At 42.7% G+C, this 20,484-nt stretch overlaps 1 protein-coding gene across 4 annotated transcripts in view; it reads left to right on the forward strand.

Moving 5' to 3' along the window:
• LOC126259806 (DENN domain-containing protein 1A-like) overlaps nucleotides 1-20,484 on the forward strand; it is a 289,351-nt gene that overhangs the window by 110,466 nt on the left and 158,401 nt on the right. For all 4 annotated transcript variants that reach the window (XM_049956834.1, XM_049956836.1, XM_049956835.1 and 1 more), the window contains one exon: nucleotides 14,382-14,609. In XM_049956834.1, the coding sequence (XP_049812791.1) occupies nucleotides 14,382-14,609 (228 nt within the window). The remainder of the gene's footprint in view (nucleotides 1-14,381; nucleotides 14,610-20,484) is intronic.

Below are 20,484 nucleotides of genomic sequence, written 5' to 3' on the forward strand. Positions count from 1 at the left end.
GCATGGGAACAGCATGAATGAGAGTCATTACAAATATTTATTTATATGTGTAGCCCCTACTGTATACTGGCGTGTTCCATATCAGTGGATGTCAGTATACAGTGGTAGTACATTACATTGTTTGCACCTTTTTTGTACTTTCTAAAAAAATTTTAAGAGTTACACCAACAGGCGCATTTGAATTCGGAATCTGTAGTTTGATTATTGGAATCTAACCACTGCTATTGCGGCATTGTCCAACACATGCACCTCTTGTGACATATACTGCACAAATATTTGTTTGTTAGCACTGTAGTTGAGTTGAGTTGTCCATGGGTGTGCTACAATTTCATTTATTTGTCTGAAGTCAATAAAAGTGTTCGTCCCATTGCTGCAATGTTATGTTTTGAGGCTTATGCATGGTAGAAACATTGATGCTTTGGCGAGGAGGCTACATGTTTCAGTGGTTGGACCAGGCTCACTCTATCAGCATCCCAAAGACACTTCGTTTCCGTACCCTCTCTGTGGTAGAATGTCTTGTCGATATTAGTGTCCACCTAGGATATAAATGTTCGTTACTGCCTGGCACTGGCACATGTTTTTTTATGAGAACACATGGAATTACAGGTTTCAAATCTTCACAAAATGTTCGTACCACATTTACAGTTATTTGTTCATGTACGTGGTCCTAGAAAACATTTAGTTTTTCACTGCAGTGTATACATAGTTTCTTCATTTCATCATTGTTACGTTAACATTAGTATTAACATTTAAAAATATATTGACATGCCAGGTTTGCGTATTTATTACTCTGTGCAAATATATATTCATTTCTTTAAATAAATATTGTACAAAAAATTTACATAAACATTGTACAGAAATTATACATACAAGACAGTTAATATTACATACATTTCTCGGGATTTTACATCACGTAACATCTTTCAGTTTTTTACATCATTTTTATCACATTTTGCTCCCGGACATTACCCTTTCAAACATTCATTTGTGAACAATCTGTTTTCATAGTCTCATCTTACTTTAACATTACACAGGTTGTCATTTTTTCAATCTCATTTTCCAGTATTGGCAAAATATTTGCATTCAGCATTATCACATGACATGCATCAGTTTTGTGTTCATACATCACATCTGACACGAGTATCCATCGTTACAGGTGCTGAGGAAAGAAAGCTTCATAATATGAAATCACGATAAGCCTACATAATTAAGTTTAGTTAAGCCTCTGACAAATTTACTAGGATGTGTCGACTGGTCTACAGGAAATATCATGGACAGGAAGAAACATTCGTTTTTCTCTACTACTGCAATCCTTTGTTCATCATGAGAGAACTATTGAGTACATCATTTCATCACTATCTACTCATGTTAATCCACTTACGTCATGTTTACTATCTACTGATATGTTCTGACAGTACAAAATTGTGTTATGAAAAGTGTCATCATTTACTGTAAACAGGGTACTTCAGTGTTGGGGACTTATACTTCCTTCTGCTATGTTATATCATTCTTGTGCAATCTGTTGTGCATGAATATGCCTCTACGAGAATTATGCCAATGAACAAGTGTAAAACAATGTTGAGACAACTTGTGTTCATGTGCAAATGTGCTGTAACAACAATTGCTTGGCATTGTTTTCAGTTACATGGACTTGTAGTGCTTGGTCTGACCCCTTTTCCTTTGGTAGTCTATTACCTAAGTTCAGCCATTTTATACATCTGGCATACTGTAGCTTTTTCTTACACACATTTACACACTCACACATATTTTTACACATATAATTATCTATTTTTGGTGCGGCTTTGGTTCCAAACACCTAACTATTGTGTTCTATATTTTACACAGGTTATGACTCTGCATCGCTTACTGGAAGGACACTTGAATACTAGCTTAAAATTAAGTGCATAGTTACTCGCTCACTTCTAATGGATCACACTTTCAATATCTATATATTCAATTTCTATCACTATGCGGTCCATTCTTTATCAGTTTTTTAATGAGCTGTAAGAGTGCACATTTATACTGTGGTTGTAATTTTGACTTACCTTTTTGCACCTGAAAATAAAAGTATTGTCGTAGGCATTGCATAATCCTATCTCTCATAGTATATTCAAGGCTTAGTTTATATCCTTCATTCCTCGTGTAGGTAGCCACTTGTACAAATGTAAATCGCCTGTTCATAATATCTTAGTGTGTAGCTAGTTTTCTGTAGATTGTGTTGACTTCTTCCTCTGTATATATATTCATTCACTTAATTCTTCCTAATTTCTTAATCTTAGTTTAGTTCTGTAGCATAGACATTTTATTTCCTTAGTAGTCAAACTGTATTATAAAGTTTCTGTAAGAGTAGATTCCTTGAAGCTTCTTTGCTAAGCTACAATCATCATCCTTTGGTGATCTGGTGGCTTAATCTGCACTGTGTGCATGTGTGGAGGTCGTCAACCTTAAAGCTAGCTACTGTGCATGCGCAGTTCTCTCATCACTCCACTTCCATGTGCTGCATCAGCGCTGTACAGCATCAAATTAAATAATTTCTCATGCTCGGTGAGAGTAATGTTTTCTGAGCTTCTCTGGCTCGTAAACATACAGTGAAAATCTTACATAATTAAAACTTACATCTTAGTAAGGCAACACACACATGAAATAGGCAAAATAAAATCTTTCCTTAATACTAAACATCAGTCGTAATAATTATATTCAAATGGACTGTATGTCACATCTTATATAGACTTAAATACATTGCTCCAAGCCATGCTTGATCAGGGTCAAATGTTTAGTGCATAAATTCATGTAATTTTTTTTTTTTTTTTTTTTTTTTTTTTTTTTTTTTTTTTTTTTAGAGCTCTTTTTCATTACCACTAGTGAATTGTACTAACTTATAGGTTCCTGGGTGAAGAATTTTTGATATAAGAAATGGCCCTTTGTACAGTAGTTGCCACTTGAGACTCAACTTACCATACTTTGTTGATTTTGGATTAGTCCTGATGAGTAGTAGTTGTCCCACATGGTACTCCACAGTGTGTCCTAATTTCTTCTCATACAGTTGTTTTCTGTATTTTACCTTTTGTTCAACGGTAACGTATCTTTTCCTCATGTGATAATTCCTTCCTAGGGACCTTGGGTAGGGGTTTTTCCTCTAATGTCTACTTGCCTTTTGTCAAACAGAAATTCCTAGATGTAAAGCCTGTTGAGCTATGTTGGAGATTAACTTCCTGCTGGATTCGGATAATGTATTTGATCCACTTTGTGTGTTTGTGAAGGGTGTAAGTTTGGATAAATCTGTTAAATTCCTTAAATATGCTCTGTACGGGACATGTTTCTGGGTGAAGCCTGGAAACAAGTATATGTTTAATGTTGTGAGTGTTCATGAGCTCTTTCCAACGGTTGCCTGTAAAGTTTGATATGTTGTCTGTCGTCCGTATTTCTGGCTTGGCTGCTCTGGGTAGATAAACCATTGCAATTCTCCTAATTATTGTGCTCACAGTCACTGACCGTACACTATACATAATGACATATTTGGAGAAAACATTGTACAGAGCAACAACATATCTTACACATCCTTTCCCTTGTAGATATGATACAGTTGGGTCCAAGGAAACTATCTCCAATGGTCATTTAGGCAATACTGAGTGTAGTTCAATTAGTTTTGACTTATTTGTATTCTTAGCCTTCTGATACACAACACATTTCTGTATTACCTTCAAAACTTTTCATCTTAAATTTGGGTAGTAAGAGTAAGTGCTCTTCTTACTAAGGCATTTGGAGACACCATAGTGTCCCCAAACATCATGTGTCATATAAAGTCATTAACATGATCCTTTGGTAAACAAACATACCACTGGTTCTGCTCTGGGTGGTGTCGGTGAAACAATACACCTTGGTAAATCATAAAAAAATGTTGCAGCCTGTCATCATTGTTCTGCAGCAGTTTTAGTCTTACCTTTTGCCACCTGAGATCCTTCCGCTGTAGTTGCTCCATGCTTCTACACATCCTAACATAATGTGTCTGTTTTGTTTTATCTTTCATCAACAAAACCTTGATTTCTGAATTGTTCTTCACAAATTCCAATAATTCGTCTAGACCTGTAGAACTCTCCATAAGACATCAGCAATTGCATTTTGATTACATTTGATATACACAATTTCAAAATCAAATTCCTGTAAATACAAACACCACCTAGTGATCCTCCTGTGTTACAGTTTACAAGTGAGAAGAATGGACAAAGACTGATGGTCACAATACATCTTGGTATGCCTTCCCCACAGGTAATATTTGAACTTTTTGAATGCCCTTATTAGTGTAAGAGCTTCCAATTCGGTCACTGAATATGCTTGTTCGGCTTCAGATAGTCATACTAGCGACACTAATTGCCTTGGGAGTAAGCTCCCCATTCGTGCCAGGATTTGGAGTAAACAAGCGCCCAGCCATTGAGAAGACGTATGTGTACACAGACAAAAATCCTGAGTCATGTCAGGATGATGTACCCCCCTGCGGGTCCGGGGATTAGAATAGGCCCGAGGTATTCCTGCCTGTCGTAAGAGGCGACTAAAAGGAGACCATCCCCCTCACGGGGGTAGTTAGCGCCTGCGTCCGGAGACGGACGGTTTCACGACCTATAATCGTGGTCTTTTTGGTTTTTCACTTCTCGTTTCTTCATTCCTTTTGTTGGTTCCTTTCTTTGCTCTTCTCCACTTCACTGTCTTCCTTACTCTTTCCCTTGACTTCTCCTTGCCTTCTCATTGCCTTTTTCTCCTTGCCTTCTCATTGCCTTTTTCTCCTTGCCTTCTCATTGCCTTTTTCTCCTTGCCTTCTCATTGCCTTCTTCTCCTTGCCTTCTCCTTGCCTCCTTCTCCTTGCTTTCTCATTGCCTTCTTCTCCTTGCCTTCTCTGGTCTCCGCCTCGGCGTTTGAGACAGTCTGTCCTCTTTCTCCCTCTCTCTTCTTTTTCCTCTTCTTCCTTCCTCCCTGTGCGTGTCTGAAGGCCGACCCACGCGTTCGCACGCGTAGCCGGTGACGGGGTAACGCGTAAGTCCCCGCCCTGGGTAGACATGTAAGGCACGCGCGTACCCCCTGGTAAAGGCCAGGCCCGGGGAGGGGTGATTGCCTGAGCTGATACCTTCTGACCATGCCGATTGGTCCCTCCGTCTGTTTCTCGGGAGGTGTGACCTGAGGTGTAAACATTCACCTAAGGCGGGAGTGCCCTCTGAGAGGGTCCCCACAAGGAAGGAGCGCGCCATCGGAGACGCTGGCAATCATGGGGGATTCCTCCGCAATGGATTCTACTCCATCGCTTTCGACTTCGACCCACAAACGGAAACGTGACCAGCCAACAGTGACAAAAATACTACCGCCTGCCCCACAGTTCCTCGTCGTTTCTCGATCTGAGGAAGGAAAGGATTTTTCCTCTGTCAACCCTTTCGTTATCCAGAAGGGCGTCGATGCCATAGCTGGATCTGTCAAATCTTGTACCAGATTGCGTAACGGTACCCTATTACTCGAAACTGAGAGCGCCTTTCAGGCACAAAAACTGCTTCGGGCCACACTCCTTTACACATTCCCTGTCCGGGTGGAGGCTCACCGAACTTTGAATTCGTCTCGTGGTGTGGTCTATACTAGATCCCTCGACGGCTTGACTGACGAGGAGATTCAATCTTTCCTCGCTGAGCAGGGCGTGACGGCTGTCCATAGGGTCATGAAAAAGGTCAACAATGACCTTGTACCGACCCGGACACTTTTCTTAACCTTCGATAGTGTTAAGCTGCCATCGCGCATCAAGGCGGGCTACGAGGTCATTTCAGTTCGCCCCTATGTCCCGACACCTACGCGCTGCTACCAGTGTCAGCGTTTCAATCACACTCGACAGTCTTGTTCCAATGCGGCTAAATGTGTCACTTGTGGCAGGGATGCCCATGAGGGTGACTGTCCACCTCCGTCTCCTCGTTGTGTGAACTGTCAGGGTGACCATGCCGCATCCTCCCGCGACTGTCCTGTCTATAAGGAAGAACGCTGTATCCAGGAAATTCGAGTCAAAGAGAAAGTGTCCACCTCGGCTGCTCGCAAGCTATTGGCTAGTAGGAAGCCCACGCTGCTCCCAGCGGGGAAATACAGCACTGTCCTCGCCTCTCCTCGGACTACCCGGGAGGTAGCAACCCAGACATGCGATCTGACCTTCAGCACCACGGTCGTCCGTTCGGCCAGTGCTAAGATCGCGCGGTCGACGTCTCCTCTTCCTCCCATCACCCCACAGACACCAGCCACTTCCTCAGCTTCTGCTCCGTCGAAGACCCCGAAGTCAGATGCACGGGCCTTCAAGAAGGAACCATCCCGTGCAGACTTCCTCCGTTCCTCGACCTCCCAGCCTTCGACCGGTACTTCCACCAAACGTCCTTCTAAAAAGGCGCATAGGAAGCACAGTTCTCCTTCTCCGCCGCGGCGCCTTTCTTCTCCTGCGCCACCCAGCGGTTGCCGCCCCAGGCCGTCATCCGTTTCGCCTGGCCGCACCGCTGGTCGCCGAACATCTGGCCGTTCACCGGCGGAGGAAGCTCCCCCTCCCGGCCATCCTCCTGAGATGGCCGATGACCCTATAGACCCCATGGACGATGACTGTCTGCCTCCTGCTAGCGGCGGCAGTGCTCGCTCGAAGCCAGGCCCTAAGCGGCCTTCGAGGTGACCCCTTCTCTCATCTTCCTTTTCTTCCGATGGCACTTATTAACTGGAATATTCGCAGCGTTCGCTCCAACAGAGAGGACTTGAAGTTGCTGCTCCGCTCGCATCGTCCGCTCGTCGTAGCCCTCCAGGAAACGAAGCTACGCCCAAGCGATCAAATTGCCTTGGCACACTACACCTCTGTGCGTTTTGACCTACCCCCTGTGGTAGGTATCCCAGCTCATGGAGGGGTTATGTTGCTGGTCCGGGATGATATTTACTACGATCCCATCACGTTGCACACCGGCCTGCAGGCAGTAGCCATCCGCATTACTCTCCCCACTTTCACGTTTTCCTTTTGTACCGTTTACGCTCCATCGTCATCTGCCGTTACCAGGGCAGACATGACGCAACTTATTACTCAGCTACCTGCACCATTTTTGTTAACTGGAGACTTCAATGCCCACCATCCTCTTTGGGGCTCTCCAGCATCCTGCCCGAGGGGCTCCTTGTTAGCAGACCTTTTCAACCAGCTCAATCTTGTCTGCCTCAATACTGGCGCCCCTACTTTTCTTTCGGACACATCTCATACCTATTCCCATTTAGACCTCTCTATCTGTACTCCCCAACTTGCACGCCGGTTTGAGTGGTATGCACTTGCTGATGCATATTCGAGCGACCACTTCCCGTGTGTTATCCATCTCCTGCAGCATACTCCCTCTCCGTGCTCCTCTCGTTGGACCATCTCCAAGGCAGACTGGGGGCTCTTCTCTTCCAGGGCGACCTTTCAGGATCAAACCTTCACAAGCTGCGATCGTCAGGTCGCACACCTCACGGAAGTCATTCTCGCTGCTGCTGAATATTCCATCCCTCACCCTACTTCTTCTCCACGTCGCGTACCGGTCCCCTGGTGGACCGCGGCATGTAGGGACGCTTTACGTGCTCGTCGACGTGCTTTACGCACCTTTAAACGCCACCCTACAGTGGCGAATTGCATTAATTATAAACGATTACGTGCTCAGTGTCGTCGTATTATTAAAGAAAGCAAGAAAGCCAGCTGGGCTGCTTTCACCAGCACCTTCAACAGTTCTACTCCTTCTTCTGTTGTCTGGGGTAGCCTGCGCCGGCTATCTGGCACTAAGGTCCACTCCCCAGTTTCTGGCTTGAAGGTCGCGAATGAAGTCCTTGTGGCCCCTGAGGCTGTCTCCAATGCCTTCGGCCGCTTTTTCGCAGAGGTTTCGAGCTCCGCTCATTACCACCCTGCCTTCCTCCCCCGCAAACAGGCAGAGGAGGCGAGGCCACCTAACTTCCGCTCCTCGAATCGTGAAGGTTATAATGCCCCATTCACCATGCGGGAACTGGAAAACGCACTTGGCCGATCACGGTCCTCCGCTCCAGGGCCTGATTCTATTTATATCCAGATGCTGAAGAACCTTTCTCCTGCGGGTAAAGGTTTTCTTCTTCGTACTTACAATCGCATCTGGATTGAGGGACATGTTCCCGCATGCTGGCGCGAGTCTATTGTTGTCCCGATTCCTAAGCCGGGGAAGGACAAGCACTTGCCTTCCAGTTATCGACCTATCTCGCTTACCAGCTGTGTCTGTAAAGTGATGGAGCGAATGGTTAACTCTCGATTGGTTTGGCTGCTCGAGTCTCGACGCCTACTTACCAATGTACAATGTGGATTTCGAAGGCGCCGCTCTGCTGTCGACCATCTGGTTACCTTGTCGACCTTCATCATGAATAACTTCTTGCGGAAGCGCCCGACCGCGGCTGTGTTCTTTGATTTGGAGAAGGCTTACGACACCTGTTGGAGGGCGGGCATTCTCCGCACCATGCATACGTGGGGCTTTCGCGGTCGCCTCCCTCTTTTTATTCGTTCCTTTTTAATGGATAGACAGTTTCGGGTGCGTGTGGGTTCTGTCCTGTCCGACACCTTTCGCCAGGAGAATGGGGTGCCACAGGGCTCAGTTTTGAGCGTCGCTCTCTTCGCCATCGCGATCAATCCAATAATGGATTGCCTCCCAGCTGATGTATCAGGCTCCCTTTTCGTGGACGATTTTACCATCTATTGCAGCGCGCAGTGTCCACGTGTCCTGGAGCGCTGTCTTCAGCGTTCTCTTGACCGTCTTTACTCTTGGAGTGTCGCCAATGGCTTCCGTTTTTCTGCCGAGAAGACGGTCTGTATTAACTTCTGGCGCTACAAAGAGTTTCTCCCACCGTCCTTACGACTCGGTCCCGTTGCTCTCCCACTCGTGGAGACAATCAAATTTTTAGGCCTTACCTTTGACAGGAAACTTAGCTGGTCTCCACATGTGTCTTATTTGGCTGCCCGTTGTACCCGTTCTTTAAATGTCCTCCGTGTTCTCAGTGGTATGTCGTGGGGAGCGGATCGAACCGTCCTACTTCGTCTATATCGGTCGATCGTCCGCTCCAAGCTGGATTATGGGAGCTTCGTCTACTCCTCTGCACGGCCATCCATCTTACGCCGCCTCAACTCCATACAACATCGGGGTTTACGACTTGCGATCGGAGCATTTTATACCAGTCCCGTAGAGAGTCTTCATGCTGACGCTGGCGAATTGCCACTCACCTACCGGCGCGATATACTGCTTTGTCGGTATGCCTGTCGGCTACTGTCAATGCCCGACCATCCTTCTTATCGTTCCTTTTTTGACGACTCTCTTGACTTTCAATACGGGTTGTATGTCTCTGCCTTGCTACCCCCTGGAGTTCGCTTTCGTCGCCTCCTTCAACACCTTCATTTTTCACTCCCTGCAACCTTTCGAGTGGGCGAGAGCCGCACGCCACCTTGGCTCCAGGCTCAGGTCCGCGTTCACCTCGACCTCAGCTCGCTCCCAAAAGAGGTCACCCCCGGTTCGGTCTACCACTCCCGTTTTTTGGAACTTCGTTCGCAGTTCAACAACATGACTTTCATTTATACAGATGGCTCTAAGACCAATGACGGGGTCGGGTGTTCCTTTATTGTCGGGGCACAAAGTTTCCAATACCGGCTCCATGGCCATTGTTCGGTCTTCACAGCTGAGCTCTTTGCCCTCTACCAGGCTGTTCTGTACATCTGCCGCCACCGACATTCTGCTTATGTCATCTGCTCAGATTCCCTGAGCGCCATCCAGAGCCTCAGTGATCCGTACCCGGTTCACCCTTTCGTACACCGGATCCAACGCTCTCTTCAGCAGCTGGTGGACGTCGGTACGCCGGTTAGCTTTATGTGGGTTCCTGGCCATGTCGGTATCCCTGGGAACGAAGCTGCAGATGCCGCGGCCAAGGCTGCGGTCCTCCAGCCTCGGACAGCTTCTTGTTGTGTCCCTTCGTCCGATTTTAGCAGGGTCATTTGTCGGCGCGTTGTGTCGCTGTGGCATGCCGATTGGGCTGCACTTACCGACAACAAGCTTCGGGCCTTAAAACCTCTTCCCGTGGCTTGGACGTCCTCCTCACGCCCTTCTCGGCGGGAGGAGGTCGTTTTAGCAAGGTTAAGAATTGGACACTGCCGGTTCAGCCATCGCCATCTGCTGACGGCTGCGCCGGCGCCGTTCTGCCCATGTGGGCACTTGCTGACGGTTAGTCACATTTTAATGTCCTGTCCCGATCTTAAAACACTGCGCCTCGATCTTAACCTGCCTACTACTTTAGATGCCATTTTAGCGGATGACCCACGAGCAGCTGCTCGTGTTCTTTGTTTTATCAATTTGACAAACCTCGCTAAGGACATTTGATGATGTTTTTTAATCCTATGCCTGTCAGTCTGTCTTTTATTGTGTTTTCCCTTTTAGTTGTTGTTGTCAACTTGTGCCTCGCGGTGCATTCTTAGAGTAGTCAGGGCGCTAATGACCATTGAAGTTGTGCGCCCGAAAACCACAAAAAAAAAAAAAAAAAAAAAAAAAAAGGATGATGTAAGATGTTGGCATTCCAACGCGCAGCTTTAATGTTGTGAAAATCAGTGTGGCATCACTTGGTACATAACCGGGGGTGGTTCTTCTGCAGAAGATTCAATAGAGCATTACTGTTTAAAAGCTGCTGTGGTATAATTTTCTGAAGAAAGATACTAAACCAAGATATGCCTTCAACTGCTTCTTATTTTGAGGTACAGGGTAGGGTCTGATAGCACTGAGCTTTTTAGAGTCTGGAAGTATGTCTTGAGGTGATATTATGTGTCCAAGGAATTTAACCCTTTCCTTACCAAAATGTGACTTCATTAGGTTGGCTGTGACTCTGTTTTCTGAAAACCTATATTAGACTTGAGCCAAGAGGCTTAATTGTTCTGACCATCTGGCGTAGTATTCAGTAAACCATCAACATACACAGTGACTACTTAACAGTTCAGGTCCTAAGATTGAATCTAAAGCAGAAATAAATATGCCTACACTGACACTTAAACCAAAAGAGAGAACACAGAACTCATAGAGTATGCCTCCACATTCATAGGCAGTGTACTTAAAATTATCTTCTTGTAGTGCAATTTGCCAGGACTAGGCTCCCAGATCTATTACGGTGAGGTATTTAATGTTATGGAATTTCAGAAGTCGTTCTTCCATGTTGTGAGACCTCATCATGACAGGCACAATAATTTTATTTATTCCTCATGTGTCAAGCATGAGGCGGAGCCTACCATTTGATTTGCTAATGGCCAAAATGGGGCTGCAATATATAGATAAGGATGGTTGTATTATTTCCCAGTTGAACATTCTATTGATCTCTTTCCTCAAAGCCTCCTTCTTGGCCCATGGATTGGGGTAGATGAAAAGCAGGTGGTTTCGTATGAGTAGACCTCCATTTTGTATTTGTATCTGTTGATTATGCCAGTTCATTGTTCAAAAACATGTACATAAGGTATTAAAACTCATACAGCTCTTCCTTTTGTTCTTCCATTAGGCGCACTGACTCATTGACCCTGCCGTGCATGTTCTCGGGGCCTATTTTCTCTTTCTGTGATTACTCAATTACAAACATGACAGTAGAATAGAAGAATTTTATTTGAATGTCAGCAGCGTGTTTTTGTTTTCTTCCTGTGGTGTTTGACTTAAGTCTACTGAATATTGTTTGTTGTTCACAATGAAATGACACTTCCCCTTACGAACATGAATATGTAGTTGATACTCCCTAAAAGTGTCCAGGCTGATAAGGCAGTGTACTACTAGTAAAATGCATTGTATAGAGAAGCTATTAATTTGAGTAGGAATCCTTGCGTGCAAATTTATGCCTTTAGACTTACCTCCTACATCTGTTTGGATTTTACAATTTTTGACTGGAAGTGTCAGTAGGTGTCCTCATTTTTGTAACTGATCAAACAGACCCTGTGAAATTATATTCGTGGTAGATCCAGTGTCCAGTAGTATGGGTACCATTAAATCACATATTTGTGCATTGATTACTGTCTGTACTGTCTTCATTTTCATCTAAACAGTTAGTAATATCTTCCTGTCACAGGTTGGCTTTGATATCGTCACATTTATAGTATCTAAGAAAACAGTTGTTAAAGAGTTCCATACCCACACCCCTGTTACTGTTCATTGAATGGGGGCCTATCAAGACTGGTTAGTGTGTTCTGAATTACACTGAGTACTGACCACCTTGTTAGGAGTAACCTCAACTATATGCACATTATGTGCCTGGTTTCGCCAGTTAGTATCTTGCACTGCTCTTGATTCGAAATTTTGTTGTCCCTGGGTGCTATTTGAAATGTAATTTTGATTGTACAGATTATAGTCAGGCGGTGGCAGATTATTTTGTTGCCGGGTTACCTTCAGCTCTTGCCAGTTGCCGGAGAGGATACTTTCTGGGACTCGATCAGACCCTGAAAGGTGGCTCTCCGGCAGGGATACGACTTCCTCAAATCCTGCCCTGAAATGAGATCCATACTTCATAAAACCCTCCCCACTCCACCAAGAGTGTCTTTGTGCCATCCACCTAACCTTCGTAACCTCTTGGTTCATCCCTATGAAATCCCCAAACCACCTTCCCTACCCTCTGGCTCCTACCCTTGTAACCGCCCCTGGTGTAAGACCTGTCCCATGCACCCTCCCACCACCACCTACTCCAGTCCTGTAACCCGGAAGGTGTACACGATCAAAGGCAGAGCCACGTGTGAAAGCACCCACATGATTTACCAACTGACCTGCCTACACTGTGAAGCTTTCTATGTGGGAATGACCAGCAACAAACTGTCCATTCACATGAATGGACACAGGCTGACAGTGTTTGTTGGTAATGAGGATCACCCTGTGGCTAAACATGCCTTGGTGCACGGCCAGCACATCTTGGCACAGTGTTAAACCGGCCGGGTTATCTGGATACTTCCCACTAACACCAACCTGTCAGAACTCCGGAGATGGGAACTTGCCCTTCAGTATATCCTCTCTTCTCGTTACCCACCAGGCCCCAACCTCCGCTAATTTCAAGTTGCCGCCGCTCATACCTCACCTGTCATTCAACAACATCTTTGCCTCTGTAATTCCGCCTTGACTGACATCTCTGCCCAAATTCTTTGCCTTTACAAATGTCTGCTTGTGTTTGTGCAGATGGATATGTGTGTGTGTGTGTGTGTGTGTGTGTGTGTGTGTGTGTGTGTGTGTGTGGGCGCACGCGCGCGAGTGTGTACCTGTCCTATTTTCCCCCTAAGGTAAGTCTTTCCGCTCCCGGGATTGGAATGACTCCTTACCCTCTCCCTTAAAACCCACATCCTTTCGTCTTTCCATCTCCTTCCCTCTTTCCTGATGAAGCAACCGTTGGTTGTGAAAGCTTGAATTTTGTATGTATGTATGTTTGTGTTTGTTTGTGTGTCTATCAACATGCCAGCGCTTTCGTTTGGTAAGTCCCATCATCTTTGTTTTTAGATATAGATATAGGTTTTTGTTGATTTCCCTAAATAGCTTAAGAAGGATGCTGGAATAGATCCTTTGAAAGGGCAAAGCCAGTTTCCTTCCTCAACAGTCGTCAGCCTGAACCTGAACCCGTTCTTTGCTTCTAACAGACCATGTCATCAAATCATTCCTTCCTTTTTTTTCCAAATCATTCCTTCCTTCCTTTTTTTTTTATTTTATTTTATTTTATTTTATTTTTTTTTTTACAGCTGCAGTTTAGGAAGCTATTGTAATTCACTGAGTTGGTTGTCAATCATGGAAACTCCACTAACATATTTTGCACCAGTAAGTTCGTTTGTAATGTAAAGCTCTTGCTATTTTAGAGCCCATATTTAACAGCCTTGCTTCATCAACAAGGATGGCAGTGAATTCAAGCAATTAGCTACTTAGCATAAAAAAGAGCTGTGTAATCTCCTCACATACTAATACGATTCTCAGCAGCTGCAATCTCTCAGACTCAAGGAAGTACACATCAGGTGACCTACTATCCTTCAAGTTTGGCTGAAAATCAATATACTTGCTCATGGGTCTTGTTCATTGTTTCTGCACTTTGAAATCCGTCTTACATAAAACGATTTTGTTGCCTTGTACGTCGCTCTAATTAAAAATCCAGTGTGGCTCAGCAGTGTAAACACTGATTTACAGCAGAGCATTAATCTGTAGCTTATACTGCGTATTTCTTTCTCAGTGAGAACTTAGTCTTATTCTTTGTAATTTAAATCAAATAAAGGATCAGCAGTTTTTTGAAAGTATGTTGGCAGTAATTAATGTATGGAAATATTTATTTTGAATTTGAAGTAAAATTCATGTAGAAGTAATGTGAAGACAGCTATTAATTGAATTTTTTTGTTCCAGGTAAATTCTTTAAAGAGGCAACTACGAAACCGAGCTGCTCTGTTGGGTGATGGTGTGTCTCGAGCATTCTTAAAAGCTCTTGTCCAGTTAATCGGTGGCTATAGAGATGCTTTAAAGTTTCAGCAAGGCCAGAAGATAACATTTGATCCTGAAGCATTTATTGAGTCTCGGCCAATGAGTATGCAACCATTTTTGAGGAAGATGTTACAGCTTCAGATATTTCAGCAGGTATTAAAGATTTTTTATAAGTCAACAATTTTTGCTCATGAATATCAGTCGTATCAATGTTGTTCGGAGTGGTATTGTGAAGTGTTAGGTTTTATAACACAAAATATGTAGACAGTGACTAGTTATTATTATACTTTTTGCATATGCTGTTATTCAGTTCACAATAGAAAATACACAGATCAAATAATGCAGTAACTAGGTCACAAAATTGTGAAAGACAAGAGCTGAAACTCCGATACTTTAGAAAAGGAAATGGTTGCAGACTTAATATGAAAATACAAATCAGACCACCTATTTAATCAAAATATAGGAACCATGTCACAGATAAATAAACAAAAAAAAAGGTGATTTGTCTAAACATAAGAAGTAAATAGATTAGAGAAAGATTTGACGCACCTTTGAATGATGTTTAGTATCGTGGCAGGAAATAAAATGTCAGATGTTTCTCTAATCTATCTTATTTCTTACTTTTAGACAAATCATTTCACAAAATATTTGATCATTATTTCAGTTTTTTGTGTTTTGTTCAGAAAGCATGAAATATATTTAAATATCAATAAGGATTCTCTTATTGTTAAGAGTTTATAAATCAAAAGAAAGCTGAGCAATTTTAATTTATGGTGCGATTTGATATTTTATTTTATTGTCACAACATGAAAGAAAGAATTACACAGTTCCTACACCAATGTAACTTTTCTGTGCAAAACAGTTACGCCTTGAAGAGATGAACTTTTGAAACTTCATTTACATAGTTAGCGGCAGCTGTTCATGAAATATTTAAATTTTCCCTCAATTTGCAAATTAAGTTTTTCATAATGAACCTGATTACTTTCAAGCAACTAAATCTCTTTTTGCTAACATAGACCTCGCACTGATCAATTTGATATTCAGTTTCTCCATTTCTGGTTCTTCTTGTGGCTATGAAAATTGGGAAGAAATCTATTATGTAATTTTCCTAAAATAACTGATTACATTTTTCTTAATTAATCTGAGTAATTTCAAGCAGTTAAATATTTTTCTACAAAACTAGACTTCCTGCTGGTCAGTTTGATACCCCAAAATGTCAATTTCCTGCTGCTCATTAGGCTACGAAAATTTGACAAAACTCCATTATACAGGGTGAGTAACTAAATATTGCCACCAAGAATAACTCTGGAAGAATGATAGGAGCTGAAAAGTGTGTGGGACAAAAGATGCATGGGACAACGGGGGCCATAATATGGCATTGGTTCTTTGTTGCTAGGTGGGGTCACTTTAGAGATATGAAGGTCAACTTTGTTTTTTTAACTGGGATGCTGTAGTTTTGTACTTATTTTCTGATAGCGGCTATCGAGATGAATCCGATGTGTAACAATGAGGTCTTTGAAGGTCAATGAAGGTCACAAAGGTAGCATGAACGCCCATTTACAGAAGGTGTTCAAAGTGATGACCATTGGCATCAATGCAGTGCAGCAACCTTCTTATCATGGATTGAGTGGTATTCCTTATTACATTGGCAGTTATCAAAGCACATGCTCTGACTATTCTCTCTCGTATATTGTGTAAATAGTAAATATTCACCATGTAATGTGCAATTTACATGTAACTGCCATATGACAGATTTGCGATACAATACTAATAGGAATGGTACGACTAGTATCGTTGAATCAGGCAAATGTGAATGATGTATTCCTTTGAAGAACAAGTTGATATGCTTCTCGTTTATGGAGAATGCCAACCAAATTCAGAGAGAGCTAGAGACTTAAATGCTGAAAGATATCCTCAACGTGCTCACCCTACACGTCGTACATTTAAATTATTGATTCTCGATTATTTAAAGTGGTTGTCTGAGGTGGTGGAGTTGGGTAGGGGGTAGGAAAGCACATAATATAGTAAATGAAGTTTTGTATATGGAGATATTGAATGCTTAATGGTGCTTAACATTGGCGAACAAAAAATTCCTGAACACGATAATTTAAAAATTATTTAGGAGAAGTTTAAGAAAAATTAGAATGCCTTCTGGTTATAATGGTGTGGTGGCAATGGTTTGGTTTCAAAGTTAGAGTGCTCTGAAATATGTGAAAGTTGCTTTGTCAGCAAAATAAATGATGGGGACTGTTACTGGGGCTCATTAAAATTATCTATACAGAGAAAGGGTAAAATGTTGTTGCTGTGGTCTTCAGTCCTGAGACTGGTTTGATGCAGCTCTCCATGCTACTCTATCCTGTGCAAGCTTCTTCATCTCCCAGTACTTACTGCAACCTACATTCTTCTGAATCTGCTTAGTGTATTCATCTCTTGGTCTCCCTCTACGATTTTTACCCTCCACGCTGCCCTCCAATACTAAATTTGTGATCCCTTGATGCCTTGGACCATGTCCTACCAACCGATCCCTTCTTCTAGTCAAGTTGTGCCACAAACTCCTCTTCTCCCCAATCCTATTCAGTACCTCCTCATTCGTTATGTGATCTACCCATCTAATCTTCAGCATTCTTCTGTAGCACCACATTTCGAAAGCTTCTATTCTCTTCTTGTCCAAACTATTTATTGTCCATGTTTCACTTCCATACATGGCCACACTCCATACAAATACTTTCAGACACGACTTCCTGACACTTAAATCTATACGCGATGTTAACAAATTTCTCTTCTTCAGAAACGCTTTCCTTGCCATTGCCAGTCTACATTTTATATCCTCTCTACTCCGACCATCATCAGTTATTTTGCTCCCCAAATAGCAAAACTCCTTTACTGCTTTAAGTGTCTCACTTCCCAATCTAATTCCCTCAGCATTACCCGACTTAATTCGACTACATTCCATTATCCTCATTTTGCTTTTATGGTTTTCATCTTATATCCTCCCTTCAAGACACTATCCATTCCGTTCAACTGCTCTTCCAAGTCCTTTGCTGTCTCTGACAGAATTACAATGTCATCGGCGAATCTCAAAGTTTTTATTTCTTCTCCCTGGATTTTAATACCTACTCTGAATTTTTCTTTTGTTTCCTTTACTGCTTGCTCAATATACAGATTGAATAACATCGGGGAGAGGCTACAACCCTGCCTCACTCCCTTCCCAACCACTGCTTCCCTTTCAGGTCCCTTGACTCTTATAACTGCCATCTGCTTTCTGTACAAATTGTAAATAGCCTTTCGCTCCCTGTATTTTACTCCTGCCACCTTCAGAATTTGAAAGAGAGTATTCCAGTCAACATTGTCAAAAGCTTTCTCTAAGTCTACAAATGCTAAAAACGTAGGTTTGCCTTTTCTTAATCTAGCTTCTAAAATAAATCGTAGGGTCAGTATTGCCTCACGTGTCCCCATATTTCTAGGGAATCCAAACTGATCTTCCCCAAGGTCGGCTTCTACCAGTTTTTCCATTCGTCTGTAAAGAATTCGCGTTAGTATTTTGCAGCCGTGACTTATTAAACTGATAGTTCGGTAATTTTCACATCTGTCAACGCCTGCTTTCTTTGGGATTGGAATTATTATATTATTCTTGAAGTCTGAAGGTATTTCGCCTGTCTCATACATTTTGCTCACCAGATGGTAGAGTTTTGTCAGGACTGGGTCTCCCAAGGCCGTCAGTAGTTCTAATGGAATGTTGCGTACTCCCGGGGCCTTGTTTCGACTCAGATCTTTCAGTGCTCTGTCAAACTCTTCACGCAGTATCGTATTTCCCATTTCATCTTCATCTACATCCTCTTCCATTTCCATAATATTGTCCCCAAGTACATCGCCCTTGTATAGACCCTCTATATACTCTTTCCACCTTTCTGCTTTCCCTTCTTTGCTTAGAACTGGATTTCCGTCTGAGCTCTTGATATTCATACAAGTGGTTCTCTTTTCTCCAAAGGTCTCTTTATAGTAAAATAGTGACTGTCATTAACATTATTGGACCATTTTTATAGAAGTTGAAGCAAAAGCAACCAAAATTAGAACATAAAAAAGGTGCTCTTACATAGGGAAAATGTACCTCCTTACATGTTGCCCACTGAAATAATAAAAGCAGTGAAAATATGTCTGCTTGTGAGACGTCTGCTTGTGTCTGTATATGTGTGGATGGATATGTGTGTGTGTGCGAGTGTATACCCGTCCTTTTTTCCCCCTAAGGTAAGTCTTTCCGCTCCCGGGATTGGAATGACTCCTTACCCTCTCCCCTAAAACCCACATCCTTTCGTCTTTCCCTCTCCTTCCCTCTTTCCTGATGAGGCAACAGTTTGTTGCGAAAGCTTGAATTTTGTGTGTGTGTTTGTGTTTGTTTGTGTGTCTATCGACCTGCCAGCACTTTCGTTCGGTAAGTCACATCATCTTTGTTTTTAGATGTATTTTTCCCACATGGAATGTTTCCCTCTATTATATAAAACTATGTAATGGGTAATACATGAACAATACATTCCTGTTATTGCTGAACCTCTTATCAGTGAGATGACTATAGTTACAGACTTCAGTAACACATGCTGCCCAAAACTGAAGCCATCAAGTGGTGGAGATACCATTTATGAGCAGAATAATCTGTGCACTTTAATTTTAAGATTTGGGGGAGGGGGGGTTGGGGGGGGGGGGCAAATAAATATTGGCTTTATCTTGTATTTGTGATTGTATGCCATTCATAGCATACGAAACTGTTTAGTTGTAACTTTGAATGGCCAGTTTATAGACACATCTATTGGTTGCATGCAGGGTAATGACCAAATTGGCTTTTCCCTTTTTGTAAGTTGTCTCACACTTCCTCAGCTGTATATCAGTGGAAGGTGTGCAGGACTGACATGTTACATAAATGCAGTAACCCACCAGGTGAATATTGCCAAACAAGTCTCGCACAGCCACACGTAAGCTCATTGTCCATCCATCCTTTTGGAATCGCTCTCAACAATTTGTCTTCCACAGATACTTTAGGAACAGTTTTTCTTTTAACCCTCAAGTGGGTGTGCCTGTGTATAAAGTGCGCCAATCAAAAATAAAATTATCCTGCGTGGTTCCTTTGTTGTTTCACAACTGCAGACCCATACCTATTCCTCCATTATTGCTTCAGGTAAACCAGTGATAAATTGTGTTATCATATGTCCAAGTGAGCAGCAGTAATATAAAATACAAAGTGAGCTGGGTGAGAAAAAATTTACAATCCTTGCAAAAAATTTACGAACTAGCAACATAATCCCACATTGAGGCAGTTGTCTACGAGATAATTAGTGATCAAATAAGTGGCTGGCTGGGATCTGATGCTGCTGCACTGCTTTACGCTTCAAGTGGGTCATTACTGTCTCTCTAACACCTATCCTTGGTGACAGTGTGTTGTAGTGAAAATTTATTTCATTATTGTGTAATAAAATAGTGGTTTAGCTCGTATCGTGTAAGTTTATTTTATTGTTGCCGAAATATACTAAGATTAAATTGTGATTTTGATCCTATATGTTTGTTTACCTTGGTAACATAAAGACAGTTATTCTACACATGTGTACGAAGTGCACCATGCACCCACTCATGTTATGAAAAACGGCGCACCCACTCAAGTGTTAAATATAGCTTTCATCCATCACTAGTTCAGTTATACATATCACTCTACACCTTTGCTTCTCACAACTGCCTGTTTGTGTCACAATTCTGCATTCCCCTTTTGATCCATATTATCAGTTTGAGATAATGTACAGGAACAGCAGCGGTGCAAATTTAAGAAATGCACTACTTTTTCTTGTAATCACACAGAAGCCACTAAGTGATGGCAGTTTTCCTCCAGAACGTAATCCATTTCGACTGAAAAATCTTGCTAGCCAGCCCTAGATGGATTAGAATGCAATACAAATACTTTCTAGTGAACTTTGACATATGAGAATGAGTGTATCATAAGATCAGAGTAGGCATAGGATTTTTCAAATCGCAGTAGGTGACCTGCTGA

This window comes from Schistocerca nitens, chromosome 5 (genome assembly GCF_023898315.1).
Source record: "Schistocerca nitens isolate TAMUIC-IGC-003100 chromosome 5, iqSchNite1.1, whole genome shotgun sequence".
Taxonomy (NCBI): domain Eukaryota; kingdom Metazoa; phylum Arthropoda; class Insecta; order Orthoptera; family Acrididae; genus Schistocerca; species Schistocerca nitens.